Source organism: Rhineura floridana, chromosome 6, assembly GCF_030035675.1.
Source record: "Rhineura floridana isolate rRhiFlo1 chromosome 6, rRhiFlo1.hap2, whole genome shotgun sequence".
Classification (NCBI taxonomy): Eukaryota; Metazoa; Chordata; class Lepidosauria; order Squamata; family Rhineuridae; genus Rhineura; species Rhineura floridana.
In genome coordinates this window covers 122,291,177-122,306,659 of record NC_084485.1, presented here as the reverse complement: position 1 = coordinate 122,306,659, position 15,483 = coordinate 122,291,177, and the positions used below count along the sequence as shown (strand labels likewise).

The window sequence follows — 15,483 nt, the reverse complement described above, 5'->3', positions numbered from 1 at the left end:
AGAGGTAGGAGTAGCTTGCCTGGTGGAACAGAGCCACAGCAATAGTCCTCTGGCAGCAGCATGGCTGTGTATCAAAAGGACTAAGGCGGCGGTGAGTTTGGATCTGCATGGGTGTACCGGGTGGGAGTGCTGGGTTGACTCTACCAGTGTGTCCATGCATTCCCAACCTTGTTGCTGCCTCGACCCTCCTCCTTCCAGTAGGGAACAGTGACACTGCTGCTGGGAGGCTATTGCCATGGCAAGCTGGTCCTGATCAGCTGGTCCTTTGTGTCCCCAGAAGTACACTTAGGAAAGAGGGCTTTTTCAGTGGCTGCAGCCTGGTTCTGCAATTTCCTCCTGAAGGAGGCTCATCTTTCCTTGTCGTTAACTCTCCTCTACTGGATGGCCAAAACCTTTCTATATAGTAGGGTGTTTGGGCCATGAATGGTTTTTAAGTTTCTATACTGATTTTGTTTTTAACTTTGTATATTTAATTGTATTTACTGCTGAAAAAGATGCCCAGTTACAGTAATAGCTGCTTTGTTATTTTTATGTTGTTTTTAGTAACTTAATCATTTTATTTATTTATTTATTAGATTTATATCCCGCCCTTCCTCCCAGTATTTGATTTAACAGTGTTAGCTGCATTGAGCTTTTCAAAAGAAAAGGCAGGGCATAAATGTGCTAAATAAAACTTCAGGAAATAGTAATCTAGAGAACTAACCAAACTTATCCAGGAAATTGATTTTCTGGGGAAATCTAGCAGAACAAAACTAAATAAGTGCAAAATCAAATCCTATCTTGATTGTTTACAGTTGGTGTTTCTAAAAAGAAATTCAGAGAGACACCCTAAGTTAAAGCAGTTAGTTGAGCATCCTTGAATATACTTTGGGCAAAACACTGAAATTCTGGCAGTTTTTCCCTGTTCAGCCATATAGCTGCCTATATAGTAAAGATGTTATTGGAACATGTGGGAAGTAAGATTACTAACAACATAGTAGATAGGCTATACAGCCTGTTGCATTGTTCTATTTAAAAGGGAATGGGTTGACATTCCTTTCAGGTCACTTGACATATGGAACCATTTGCTGTCCCCCAGGTAACTTGTTCAGACCAATACTATAGTTGGAGAACTCCCTTTCTTAAAAACCTGTAAGCATCTTGGAAGAAATAATGTATCTGCTAAATCTAATAATTATGAACATAAGAATTACTACACTTAAATCTGATTCCCAGAGTTAGGGATGAGCAGTGAGGTAACCAAATTGTTCAAGATGATTAAAACAAAAAGGAATTATGAGGAGCTCCAAAAGAATATCTCCAAGCTGGGTGAATGGGCAGTAAAATGGTAAATGCAATTCAATGTAAACGAATGTAAAGAATGTTGGGGCAAAAAATCCTAATTTCACCCATACTCATGGGGTCTGAACTGGTAGTTGACTATCCAGGGATGAGACCTTGGGGGCATAGTGGATACTTTGATGAAGGTGTTAACTCAGTGTGTGGTAGCTGTGAAAAAGGCAAATTCCACATTAGGGAACATTAGGAAATCAGTCTGCCAATATAATACCATCATACAATTCTGTGGTGAGACCACACTTGAAAATGTGTACAGTTCTGTTCCCCTCACTTCAAAAAAGATATTGTAGAGCTAGAAAGGGTTCAGAAAAGGGCAACCAAAATGGTCAAGGGGCTGGACCAATTCCTCCAAGAGAGGTTTTTTTGGTTTAGAAAAAGAATGTGTAAGACAGTCATGATGAAGGTGTATAAGATTATGCATGGTGTGGAGAAAGTGGATAGAGAAGCTTTTCTCCCTCTCTCATAAAACTAAACCACAGGACCATCTAATGAAACTAAATATTGGAAGATTCATAATAAAGGAAAGAGAATATTCACACAGCATACAGTTAAACTTTGGCATTCGCTTCCCCAAGAGGTGGTGACGGCCCCCAACTTCAGTGGCTTTAAAAGAAGATTATACAAGTTCATGGAGGATAAGGCTATTTTCTACCTCAACTGCCAGAAGGAGTATGACTCTGAATAACCAATTGCTGGGAATTGTAAACAGGGAGAGAGCTGTTGCACTCAGGTATTTAGTATACTGTTCTGTTTCCAGTCAAACTTGATGGGCCTATTGGTCTGATCCAGCAGGGCTGCTTTTATTATCTTTCCATTGAGAGAATTTCATAATGAGAGTGTCATTCAAGAGAATGCCCTTTCTCTCGTGCTGGCCAATCAGGGCCCCATCTGATGACCTAAATGCATATGAGAGGAAGTATTCTCTACATCTCAAATTTGACCTTAAAAAGTATACAGTGCTTTAAAGGGCAAAATCAACATTTTGAATTAGGCCTAAAACTAGTTAGACAATGAAGGTAGTATATGCTCCCTCTGTCCAGCTCCTGTCTACAAGCAGGCTGTCATGTTCCAAACCAATTGAAGTTTTCAGGCACTCTTAAAGCAACCCCATGTGCATCATATTAGGGTAGTCCAGCCTGACAATAACCATGGCATTTGTAACAGTGGCCTGATTACTGTTCTCTAGGAACAACTGCAGCTGATATTGGCTGAAGCTAGTAAGATGCACTCCTGGTTCCAGAAGCACCCCAAACTATGCACCTGTTACTTCAGGAAGGGTACAGTCCCATCCAAAACAAGAGAACCACCAAGGAGGCGATTAGAACTACCAACTGTGACATTTTAGTTTTGTCTGTGTTAGTTCATTTGCTGCCATTCAGCGTACCATTACCGACCTATGCTGGGCTTCACTGAGTCATCTGGTTCAAATGAGAAAGGGAAATGGGAGATAAACGTCATCTGCATGCTGATGACACCAAAGTCTTGTCCCAGCATCTTTGTTTAGATATTAGAGTACAGGAGGAAAGATGGAATCCTGTGGCATCAAGGATTCCATGGACTGGAACAGAGATTTCACCAGTACCATCTTATGAGAACTTTCAAACTCATAAGAGTAAACTAAGGCAAGGAGTGTCTCCATTAGTCAGCCCAGCCACAAGTCCCAAAAGAAAACATGGTTGATGGCCTCAATAGCCTGTGCTTCAGGGGTAGGGAACTTGTGAGCCTCCAAATGTTGATGGACTACAACTCCAATCACCCCTGATAGTTGGACATGCTGGCTGGGGCTGATGGGATTGTGAATCCAACAACATCTGGAGAGCCACAGGTTTGCCACCCCTGCTGTAGTTACTGTTTGTAATAGAATTCCACAAGCTTTGCTGATATATTACAGCATTTTGCTGTTGTCTTAATCTGCTTGCCCTTGGGCTCTTCAGTTCCTGCTGCCAGAGTGATGCTTGTCAGGCTTTTTCTTGAGTAAAGCTTTTTCAATACACTAAAGTGCACACATTGTGATAATCTAAGATAAGCATTTAAAAGCCTTGCTTCAAAAGATTAAGAATCAGATTTTCCCCTCTAAATAAATAAGTAATCTGCAATTTTACGTTAGATTGTCTAACAAAATAGAATTTTTTTTTAAAATGCATGTGCAGTGTTGTAGTAGAAATGAAGTATGGTAGAATATAAAGCTGTTTTGCTTCATAACCCAAGGAAATATGTTGGCTTTCAGATTTAAAATGTGAGCTTTTCAACTTGTGGTTAAAGCTTACAGAGCAATAAATCATGTGCTTTCCTTGTATGGTATCTTGCAAATGCAGTAAGACAAGACCACCAGATTTGCCCTCCCATAAGTTAGCACAGCTATTGGACAGCTAAAAAGTTGCTGGTTTTGCTAGTACGTGTCAGATACTGAGCATGTATGCTGGTGGAGTCTGATTTCAATGGTTGTGGTCAGTCTGAGGAAACTGTGATGTGATAAGATAGCGCTTGTGAGGTCATGTGGTTAGCAAACACCCAATCTAACACAGCAGCTTCGTGGACCCTATGTTTAAATAAGTATAGCACCCCAGCTGTGTATGTGGTAGGTTTTGTGTGTTCTTAGAACCAGAGCTGCTGTTTATGGTAGTTAGGTATTAAAATTGAGGGTTTAGTCAAATTTTTCATGATAGTGCCTCACTCTATACCTTATTTTCTACCTTAACCTTATATCTAGTGCTTAACATAGGTATGTGTGGACATTACGGAGTGTCAACTAAACACTGTGAAATTCTAGAGAATCATGTTGTTCATATTCATCACTGTGTCTGAGTTCCAACAAAACACTTATTCCACCTTAAATGCTTTTGGTGTACCTCATTAAAATTCCTTGCTATAATCTAGTGAAAGACGTGTCTTTTTGGCTTAAGCATTAAAGCACATACAAATGACTATTTTTTCATTGAGTTATGAGACACCATTGAGGAAGATGAAGTAGAAAGGGAAACAAGTGAAAAATGTATGAAATCAACACCCACAGTTAATTGAAAGGTTTCATAGGGAAAATAACATTGATTAAAAAGAGTAGAGAGAAGGGGGTTGTAATAACCAGCCCATTTCAGAGAAATTAAGTGCTGGAAATGGGGCTTGGGTTTGAACTGCATTCTTTATTTTGTAATGTGTTCCCCCTTCAGTATTGAGATGTTGGAATAAAATTGCAAATGGATTCTGGACATAATTTTAGTTGTGATCAAATATGGATCACAGTGGATATGGGAAACTAAGCTGCATTTTACATGGATCCCAGAAAATCAGTAGATTGCTGTTTCCTTGTTTGACATTGGATGATAGTCAAATATAGATGAACAAAATTTCCATTCTTTTTTCCAGTCCCACTTATAGACATGAAGGCCACAATCTGGCAACTTAAACAACCTTTCCTTTTTCACCTCTTTCCTACAATGAAAATGAATTGAAATATAGAAATAGCCTAAGAGCTATCTAATAATAATGATGATTATGATAAATAATCATTGTTTAAATTCATGTCCCACCCTTCCTCCAAAAGGCAATCCAAGATAGCTGAATGGCTGCCAAGGTGTATAATCCTACATTTAAAACTGTCTGCCCATTTCAATGTGGCAATCTAAGAGGGAGAGTTTTTTTAAAGTAACTTCTCTCTTTTGAAACCTGTTGCTTAACAGTAGCCTCCAAGGGCCAAATTCAGCAAAAGCCATTTAAACATGTTTACACCATAGGAGAGAGAGAGAGCAAATGTGAATGTACAAATATATAGTGCAATTTGGAAGCCTGTTCTTTTGACTACTTGCTATCATTTCAATCACATACTTTCTATTAAGATTTCAAAACTTTTGATTATATGGTAATTCTCTGATGAAAAAGTCATGACCCTGCTTGATCAAGTTATTGGTTTCCTGTTCTGACTTGAAACCTTCTGGTCTCCATGTGTCACTGCTTTTGATCTTTGTCATGTAAGCAATACAGCAGCCCCATCTTAGCATCTTGTTTCCTTTTGTCTGTTTTGCTCTTGATAACTGATGAAACCTGCAAACCCCCTCCCCTTGATATTTTTTAAAAAAAGGAAACTTTCTCAAAGAAATTTAGAAATTCAAAATTAAGACTTTTGCATAACTTTAAACATATACTCTTCATACTTCTGTATTCCTGTCAACCAGCCTTCCTTGTTAGGTGGGACATGAAAAATCCACCCTCAGTAAGGAAAAGTCTTGAATGAGCAGACTTTTGGGGGCTCTACCAGGTGAGGCTTTTGTTGTACACTCGTGCTGCCTTAATCACTGAATTTTCCAGAGGGTTCTATTCTTAAATTGCTCCTGTTCTTAAAACAAGCTGACATTCTTTAAATAGAGGCTGTCGTCTGTCATGTCACAAAGACAATTTTTTAAAAAATGGGGGGGGGGGGAGAAGCATCACTCTAGGGGGGGGGTACACCTATTTGCCCCACCCTGGCTACAGGGTTCCTGTCAACTGCATGGCCTAGGGATGTTTGCGGCAACTTAAGCTGCTTCATAACACTTGACTGTTTTGTGTACATCACAGTAAACTATGATTTTGCAAGACACACATGATCAAGAAGGAGCCGTGATTCACAGTTTTATGCCTCCCCTTTCCTCTTCCATGTGACCAGAATGAGGATTTCAGAAATGTTTAGTTTTACTTCTTAGTTGGCTTGTCCTGTTCTCCAGACCTGGGTTCATGATTTAAAACCAACTCCAGTTAAAGAAGCCAGCTTCAGAAAACACAACTTGAAATTAGCTTGTTTTGAAACTGACTAGAGTATGTAATGAGCTGCAATCTCTTGTCCTGACACAGAAAAGGGTTAGGGAAGTGTGTGAACCTGAGGCTTGTGGCGGCTACTTCCTAGTCATGTGCATCTCATTAAAACATGGTTTAGCATGGCATATGAACTCGGGCAGGATGTTATATACTTCAGAAGTGTAGCCCTCCAGATGTTATTGGATGCCACCTTCCATCCAGAGCTTGGAAAAGTTACTTTTTTTGAACTACAACTCCCATCAGCCCCAGCCAGCATGGCCACTGGATTGGGCTGATGGGAGTTGTAGTTCAAAAAAACTAACTTTTCCAAGCTCTGCTTCCATCATCCCTGACTATTGGTCATACTGCCTAGGGCTGATGGGAGTTGGAGTTGAACAACATCTGGAGGGCTACATGCATGTACATCATGCATCCCTGATATACATGGAAACCAATTCCAACTACCCAAGCTTACTGTTAGTTATGAACGGCACACATGTGTATAAATTGCAGGTTATGACTGCAAAATGGATTTTTATGGGTTTTAATTTGGTATGGTTTAAATTCGTATACTTGTTTTTAATGTTTTTAATGTTTTTAATTGTTGTAAACTACCCAGAGAGCTTCAGCTATGAGGCAGTATATAAATGCAATTTTTATTGATTGATTGATTGATTGATTGATTGATTGCACTTGTATACCGCCCCATAGCCGAAGCTCTCTGGGCGGTTTACAGCAATCAAAAACATTAAAACAAATACACAATTTAAAACATATTTTAAAAACAATTTAAAACACAATTTTAAAATTCAAAACAATTTAAAAACACGTGCTAAAATGCCTGGGAGAAGAGGAAAGTCTTGACCTGGCGCCGAGAAGATAACAGTGTTGGCGCCAGGCGCACCTCGTCAATAAGTAAATTAAATATGAGCAGTTACTAGTTCCCATTTGTCACATGAATGTCATTCATATATAATGCCATACATATGGATAAGTTTGCTTTACAAAATGGTAGTATCTTTGTCATAAAATTAGCCCAGCCTCCAAAAGTTAACCCTGCCTGTGATCTTTATGCTGAAGCTTAAGAGGCAAATTCTTCTAAGGTGCCAGATATCACAGCATCCCTCCTTTAGGCTACAGGATACCCTAGAACCTGTGCGATGAGAGTTAAAGTCAATATTGTGTATTTTTCTTATTGCCTGCTACTGTACATAGGTAGCAGATGCCTCCTGATATATATTGCACTGATCGAAATTAAATTGATAATTATGCAAACCATTACCCAGGTATAATTTTTGCATATCCAAGCTTTTTAACCAAATGGCACAGTAGGCTGCCTATGCTGATTGCAATTTTAGTAAAGCAGAAAAGGCTTACTAAATGCCTCAGGATTCCCTACCACAGTACTTCACCTCAACTATTCCCCACCTAAGTGGAGAAGTAGGAGGAAGTGAGGCAACAGCAGGGAGGGCTCGCAGCCGGTTGCTGCAGTGCGGGCCTGTTTGCTCAACTACCCCCATGCCCAGTTGGATTATTTTGATAGACTGCTTGAAGGTCTACCAAAATTGGGTTTCTCTGGAATCTAGAGGGTCTGGATTATTTTTGGAGTGAACTCAAGAGTGGCAAACTTCACCAGGACAACATCACTGTGGGGGTAAAGAGTACCAGATGCACAGGTTCTCTGTTCATGGCACATATGATGGAAAGCACCAATGCAGAACTAATGGCAGCTTGAGGGAGAGCAGTTTAGGTCAGGCAAATGCAGAGGAAACAGTTAAACTCTTACTAACAAAAACGTAAAGAGATTATAATAATTCTTAGAATGATCACAAAGTTATAGTTCTACAAGATTTTTTAAAGGAAGTAATAACTGATCAGATTTAAGCCTTTTATATTTATCGTAATAGAGGTTCCCTAGTTCAAAAGATCCTACTCTCAAAATGCTCACTTGTGTTTGGTAGAAGGGCAATATAGCCAGTTTCTTCATAAACTTAATTTGACTTGTCTCTGAATTTTGCACTAAATGGTTTCAGTTCTATACACAGAGAAAATAATAATCTGTTTTTTTCCAGAATAATCAATCTACCCATAAAATTGACTTCAGTTAATTTGAGCGAATACTGTATTTATATTTTAATATGCTGCCTTAGTTTGCTGTATTTTCAGTCTGGATTATTAAAGATTGTTTTAAACCTCTATATTTTTCTCTGCTGTCTTTTTCCTTTTGCTTATGCTCGGGTTGACAGTCAGCAACAGGTAAGAGCATGTTATGAGAAATGGTGGTATGAATTTCACTGTCTTTCTAAGCATGGCTACTTTGTGTTTTCAAATATATAATCCACAGCCCAGTAAATCATGAGTGTAGGTATGCTTGATACTTTATGGTACTTTATATCACTATTTAATTCTGCCATTTTCAAAGGTCGCTAGAGATGATGGATGATGGACAATCATCATTTTTGCCATCTCCAAAAAGGTCATGGGATAATCGAGATAACAGCAAACGTGTTGCTATAGTGTCTATCCTTTTGCTATTTAAACTTGGCAGAGCCAAATACTCCTGATTCTTTCAGTTCCTTAGTACTATACACTCTGGACCAGCTCCCTCTATTCTGATGACATGTTTCTTCCATTACAAATGTGCCCTAACTAAAAGGGGCATGAATCCACTCACCTATTGAGATGGAGAATTCAGATTTATGTTGGTAAAACAATAAGAGATTTTCCATCAGCTCTCTTCTGAATTAACAAGAATGTTCTTTCCCAATCAGGCCATAGCCCCTGGTTCTGTTCCCCCAAAACACATACAAACAGGGTGACCAGTTTTAGTTCTGGTTTTGAAAAGAAACTCCTCTCCTGCAATCAGAGCAAAGCCCTGCAATGATCTTCCTTAGTTACAGGCTGGGAAACAGTGAAAGGAGTCAAGGATTGAAGCTGGGAACAAGAGCCATTCATTGATAGCTCTCTATCTGAAAGGTGACAGTTCTCTTCCTCTTCCCCATTTTGGAATGGGATGTCTTCCCCTGCTCAAATTTTACATAAACTACTAGCCTGCTTCATTCACCTGGAGTGAATGGTTTCATTGTCATTCTGTTGAACTTCAGTTAATGGTTTAAAAACCTAAAGCCAGTGGAACCTCCCTTGACATTGTATGTCAAGTATATTGAATACTCACCATCTCATCAGTTCAAGAGCCGTCATGATCATGTTGTATCATTGCATGTTTCACGCAAATTTCCAGCTACTGTTTCATGCAAATGTCCAGTAACTGAACATTATTTCATTTATTTTATTGTATTTATATTCCACCTTTCCTCCAAGGAGCTCAAGGTGGCATACATAGTTCTCCCTTCCCCATTTGATCTTACAACAACCCTGTGAGGTAGGTTAGGCCAAGAGGCAGTGACTGGCCCAAGGTCACCCAGTGAGCTTCATGGCTGAGCAGAGATTTGAACCCTGGTCTCCCAAGTCATAGTTCAACACCCTAACCATTACACGACCTTGGCTCTCATAAGGAAAATGTTAGTAATTTTTATGTTCCTTTCAGCTATAGAACAGTGCCGTGTCTTGAGTACTGTTAAAGAAAATGGGAAGCTTTTCTTAATGAATCAGTTTTCACTTTATTAAGCAGCTGTAAATATTGCAAGGCATTCAGATGGTATGTGGGTCACTTGAAGGTTTATTTGGATATGAATATTTCTATTTTAAAGCTTGAAAAACTTCAGAATAAGCTGTTGAAATTAGTTCCAAGATGCTAGGTTTATTCATGCTTAAAAGGTGAGAAGTATTCAACATAGAAGAACCATGGTCATTTTTTGCACATTATGGAACCAGAATTGGGAATACTACATCTCTACTTATGGATATTTACACAAGATCAAGTTAAGAGAAGGCTCCTGGTTTTGCCAGAAGGTATCCTAACTACAGTGTAAAATAGCAAAGATTCTTAAAATGAAACTCATAGTTTCAGCCTGAGTAGCTGGCTGTGCAGAAACTTCATGAAAAAGGGCCATGGTAATTTCGGTTATATAAGGTCTTAACACAGGACTGGGAAAACCTTTGGCCCGAGGGCTACATGCAAACCACAGCCCAATTTCAATGTGAGTGGCAAGGAAGAGAGAAAGTGGGTGGCAAAAAAAGAAAAGGGAATACTCTGCCTAACTTTTGCATGCACCCCCAAAAGAGCACCCCCATGAAACATGCCCCTCAATAGAAAAAAGGTTCCCAACATTGGTCCAAACATCTTAAATATGTTTCAGCAGTCCTTCTGTGTTGACAATTTAGCATCCTTTTTAGGGCACTGTGCATGTAGGACTGAGCATGTCACCCTCTGGTTTGGCATCTAGGTTGTGGGATTTGTACAGTTAATGAAATGCATAAAGTGCTTGTTCAGCAAGCTTGCAAAATTGCTTTAGAAATCTCTGGAATACAGCCAGTTTTCCAAGTCACATATTTCTCCCATTCTTTTATATGAAGTACTTGTTCTGATACTACCTTTTATGTCTCTTAACTAACCATTATACTGTAAACACTAAGACTGCATCTCAAGAGTAGAATTCAATTTTCCACAGTTGAAAGGGCTAAGTACTAAGTTTTGTTTTCTGAATAATATGGACAGAATGTAGTGCAATATTTTAACATGAATTTTAAGTGAACATGGCTGGGTTTTATATACTCTGCTGATTCGTGCCTATCAAATGTTGAATTGAGCTAAAGTGTTGTGAAGAAGACATGCATAAAAGTGTGGCTTCCATAGTGAAAGCTGTTGTACTTGTGTTCTGTTTTTTTTTCTTTTCTGTAGTATAATGGCACTGTAAGGGAAAAATTATTTCTCTAGTGTAACTCACTTTTCTGAGCTCCAGCCTTCAAACTTTCTCATATCACTGATATCCCAAACACAGCCTCATGTCATGTAGTGCTGCCTAGGAAGCATCTGTGCTTGACCAAACTCCTGATTATTCCAGACTTTTGGATATCTAGGACATTCTGAAAGACATGATTGCACCGTTCTAGTAAAATGTATCGCAATCTTTTCCATAGTAAATATTATTTCAAAATTCCCAATTCCAAAAAAATCCTCATTAAGGATATCCAAACTGTATCTGAAATGCTTTGTTAATAGGCTGCTACTACTACTCAAATGTAGCCAAGGCATAGTTTTCCCATATATTATGGATCAATTCCTATGTTCCTGTGAGTGAAAGTCTGATCACATTTTGCTGTGGTGACAGATGAGAGAAAAGGTGACTTTTGCTGATTCCCCCTTCAGCCTCCTCGGGCACTTAAAAATCTCCAGAAGTCTTGTGATCTGTAGACTTTAAGACATAAATGATCAGTTGAATATGGGTGTATTTTCATTTCTTGAGCTGAAATTATAGGCCTGTTATATAATTCTTGTATATGTCTGTTCTTTCTTTTAACAGATCAGATGCCTAAAAGGCAAGAAAACCTTTTCAGGCCCATGCACTTTTGATGGGATTCATATTGTGAACCATTTGATAGGAGATGATGAGTCATTGCATTCGTCTGATGAAGATTTTATATCAAACCATATTCAGGAGGCTGGAGTCCATTTTCACTTGCCTGGGAGGACTGGTCAGATGGACTTGAATCCAACTGTGGCAGACAGTAGTGACAGCGATACTGAAATATCAGATGTAATCATTCAGAAAGAAAATAACCAAAAAAGAGTGGAGTCTTATTCTACTACTGTATGATCACTGTGAATGGTATTGGCCTTCATTCTCAAGGAGCTTATTCCATGATCAAGAGAATTCAAACAAAAAAAGCTCTTGGACTGACTAGCTTTTGCATCTTACTGATGCATGATGTGTTGCATCTTCCTTTCTGTCTCTGTATTTGCCAAATCTTTATCCCCAACTTGTTGTTGCCATAGAGTAGACTAGGAAGAGGTTGGATACGTGATGGATGACAGTATTAATATTTCTTGTATGCTTCTCATGCTAGAAAATGCACACTCAATTTCTTCCTACGCAAAGACCATACAGCAGTTTATGAACATGGGTAATTCTTAGTCTTCAAAAGAAAATTATTCTTGTGCAATATTTTAATGCTCTGTGAACATATGTTTTCTTTTTACAAAACAGTTTGTGATCAAGATGGCTATATCAGATATGGCATTTATCTGATCATCTTGAGTATCTTATTTTTAATTAAAATGACCTATTGTTGGAGACCCTTAAAGTTTCCGATCTAAAGCCTTTACTTGTGCTATTTTATACAATAATGGTGACACTTTGTTCTAAAGGATTTACAAAAAACTTTCGTCAACTTTTATGTGCGTCTGCTTTTGACATGTTAATGGACCTGATCAGAGTATGTTAACTACAAATAATGTCTATTTTGTATATATTTATATATCTCTGGCCCTGCCTAAAAATGTACATTGAATTTTGTATGGAAAGTGTAAATGTTGACTGGTCTTAGCATTTTAAAAGTTAATGAAATTCTGTGTAAAGCAAGTAAAATTTAAAATGTTTATGGGAAAAATGCAAAACACTAATTCTAGGGTTAAGACTTCTGCTTACCAAATGACCCACAGGTTCATGTCCTACTGAAATGTGTTCCAAATGACACTATTGACTGAAATTTTAACTTTGTGTATATGTAACTATATAATAAACTTTTTTCATGATTTCATAGATACTAAACAGCTATGTGTTTAAAACACAGTATTTGTTATAAGCTGCCCTGGGAATTTCTGTTAAAAAGTGGCATAGAAAATTATTGAGTAAAACTAGTGCAGCGTCCATCAAATGGTGGAAGTGTGTACTGAAATGTGGCAATAAGGATTAATTGTAGATGTATCAGACTTAATGTCACTCAGCAGCTGGCTTTGCTCCGCATGAATTAATTTTGTTAAAACATTACCGTACTGTGAGGGGAAAGAAAAGCAAACAGGAGCACCTAATAGTAACAGCAGCAGAAGACAGAAGAAAACTTATACAAGAAGAATTCTTCAAAAGTCTGGGCAGAAGAGAAGAGTAAAATTAGAATAGGAAAAGACACGTAGGAGACATGGAACAATTACGAATAAGAGAAGAGCATGCGCATGTAATCAAAGTAATTGGAGGACAAATTTTATGCCACAGATGGAGATAACGAGCCCTTGGAATAAGCTGGGGTGGGGTAGAGATGGCAAAATCAAGGAGACGGAACAAAATGTCATGTGAGAAACAATAATGCAGATGTTAGCAATGAAGCTGCAGTGTCCCTGGGAAGCAGATAAATCCAAGGTAGAAGAAAAGAAAAATGAAAAGCTTTCAGAGGGACAGAAAGAATAGGGGCAAAAATAAGAATTAATGGTGATCCAAAAGAAGAAAAGGTCTAGAATGATGGCGATCAAATAAATGGCTGCTGACTGTGCAAAGGCACTCATGAGTCTTAGAGGCAAACAGTGCAGATGCTCGGTGAAGTATCTAGGGAAAATAAATATTTAGGGAGCTCTCTCCCATGAGAGAGGCAGCATATTTTCCAAGCCCAGTGGATTACTTTCGCCTCCTTTTCAGCTTTGAAATACCACCTTTCTTAATTGTTCTGATTAAACTAACAAGGAAAACACAGACTGGGCCATCATTATATAACTGAGTTCTGTGATGTGAGTTCTCAGATTAAAGCTGAAATCATATGCACACTGTTGGACACAGTGAGACTTCTAAGTAAATATACATAGGATGAGGCTATAGGTGTCATCAATGCAGTTAGTACAGAACAGTTATAAAATAGATTTGTGTTTCCTTTAATGCTTTCCTATTTGCTCTTTAACAATTGTGGATATCAACAAGCACTGGAATGCAATCCAGTCGTGGTACATCCTGTTCAGCTTTAATATTTACATGACTTTTGCAAACCTGTAAGAAAGTAATTGTCTTTTTTTTGTGGAAAAGAGAGATTCTGCTAAGATTTTTTGTAACAAGGCAATTGAGGAAAGCTGAAATGGAGCAAATTTTGCAAAGTGCCGTGTTTTTCTTACTTAATAACATGATTTTAATTATATACATTCAGAGGTACAGCTGAATTCACAAAACTTTTACCTAGTAAAAGTGCTTAGACTTGATCACTTACCTGGTGGTAAGCCCCACTGAATTAGTAAAAGTAAACTTGTTGAAGATTGGACTGCACGTTGATTTTTTTGAATTGTGTATTTTCATTGCTTCAGTTCAGAAGCCAAAGTACTTATTTTACTAACAGTGTAATATACTATGCATGTCTACTTCAGGAGGAAGGGCAGGGTATTAACTAACTAAATACTTAGAAGTAGAGTTCAGTTGAGTTGGGTTTTCTTCCAGCGTGCATAGGATTGCAGCCTTAAACAATGAAACCTCATCAGTTGAAAATTGCAGGGGAAGAAATAGATTTGTTTGGAGGGCCTGTTCATATAAATAGATGGTATCCAGGAAATTCTTAAACAACCTTTAGAGCTGCACTAACTTCCAGTTTTTGCTCTGCCTATTTTTATCAGCATACAGGAATCATTGAATTGCAATTCTCAGAACAAATGCTGATGTTTCACTGGGCTGTGGGATGCACTGTTGTGCTCTTCAAATGTAAAATGATGCCTTTTCCCAAAAGCAAAAAATAGTTTTGAGTTCTGTCTCTCATTTTCTTTGTAGATTGCATCTGCTTTACCTTCCCCAGTGGGAATCCAGATATAAGCAGCTGACAACCTCTGCACCTGGTGCTGGGCAGCTGAAGTTGTCTAGAAAGTATCTGCTTGTCTGTCGTTGGCAGCACCAGCTGCAGGTTTCTTTGCAAAAGCAAAGCTCTTCAGTCAGTGGCATGAGAAATTCAGTTGAAGGTTGGCCATAAAACACATTAAACAGTGCAATGTAATGATCTTGCAGTAACTGCCATATTGCACAGGTGCTTGTGAAGGAGACCGGGTGGCAAGCTGTATTTCAGAGTTTTTTACGTGGAAGTAAATGTGCAGGCAGCGCATGCCCACTTTTGTTTTAAGCTGCAATCTGTACCTGAAGTTCACAATAGTGGGGGAGATGCTTAATTCCCATTTTTCTTTCAAACTTCATACACCCCCCCCAACTGCTTTTTGCCCTCTAGAAGAAAAGAGACACATATATTTCCTCCATGGGTAGAAAGCAGTGGGGGGGGGGTGATAAGAAAAAAGGTCATAAAGCAAAATCCAGGGAGCTGTAGTTTCCCACTCACAGAGCTATACTTCCTAGTACCCTTAAACTACAATTCCCAAGATTCTTTGGGGGGGAAGTCACAGGCTTTAAATGTATGGTGTGTACATAGCCAAGCACCAGTTCACCTGCACAAACTTCCACTCCAAATGGTAGCTTCTCAGGCCTAGTTCTGGTAATTACAAGCACATATTGGAAGAGGCGGGGAGAAACC

The 15,483-nt window shown here is 38.6% G+C and overlaps 1 protein-coding gene across 9 annotated transcripts in view; it reads left to right on the top strand.

Annotated features, from left to right (window-relative positions):
• LOC133387892 (divergent protein kinase domain 1A) overlaps positions 1-12,776 on the top strand; it is a 185,935-nt gene extending 173,159 nt beyond the window's left edge. For 7 of the 9 annotated variants that reach the window (XM_061633685.1, XM_061633678.1, XM_061633674.1 and 4 more), the window contains one exon: positions 11,529-12,776. In XM_061633685.1, coding sequence (XP_061489669.1) covers positions 11,529-11,822 — 294 coding nt within the window. In that variant the 3' untranslated portion in view covers positions 11,823-12,776. Of the gene's footprint in view, positions 1-5,507; positions 5,694-11,528 lie in introns of those variants that run through there. The other 2 variants (XR_009763595.1, XM_061633681.1) reach the window with 2 other exon arrangements.
• Positions 12,777-15,483: the final 2,707 nt, after the last annotated feature.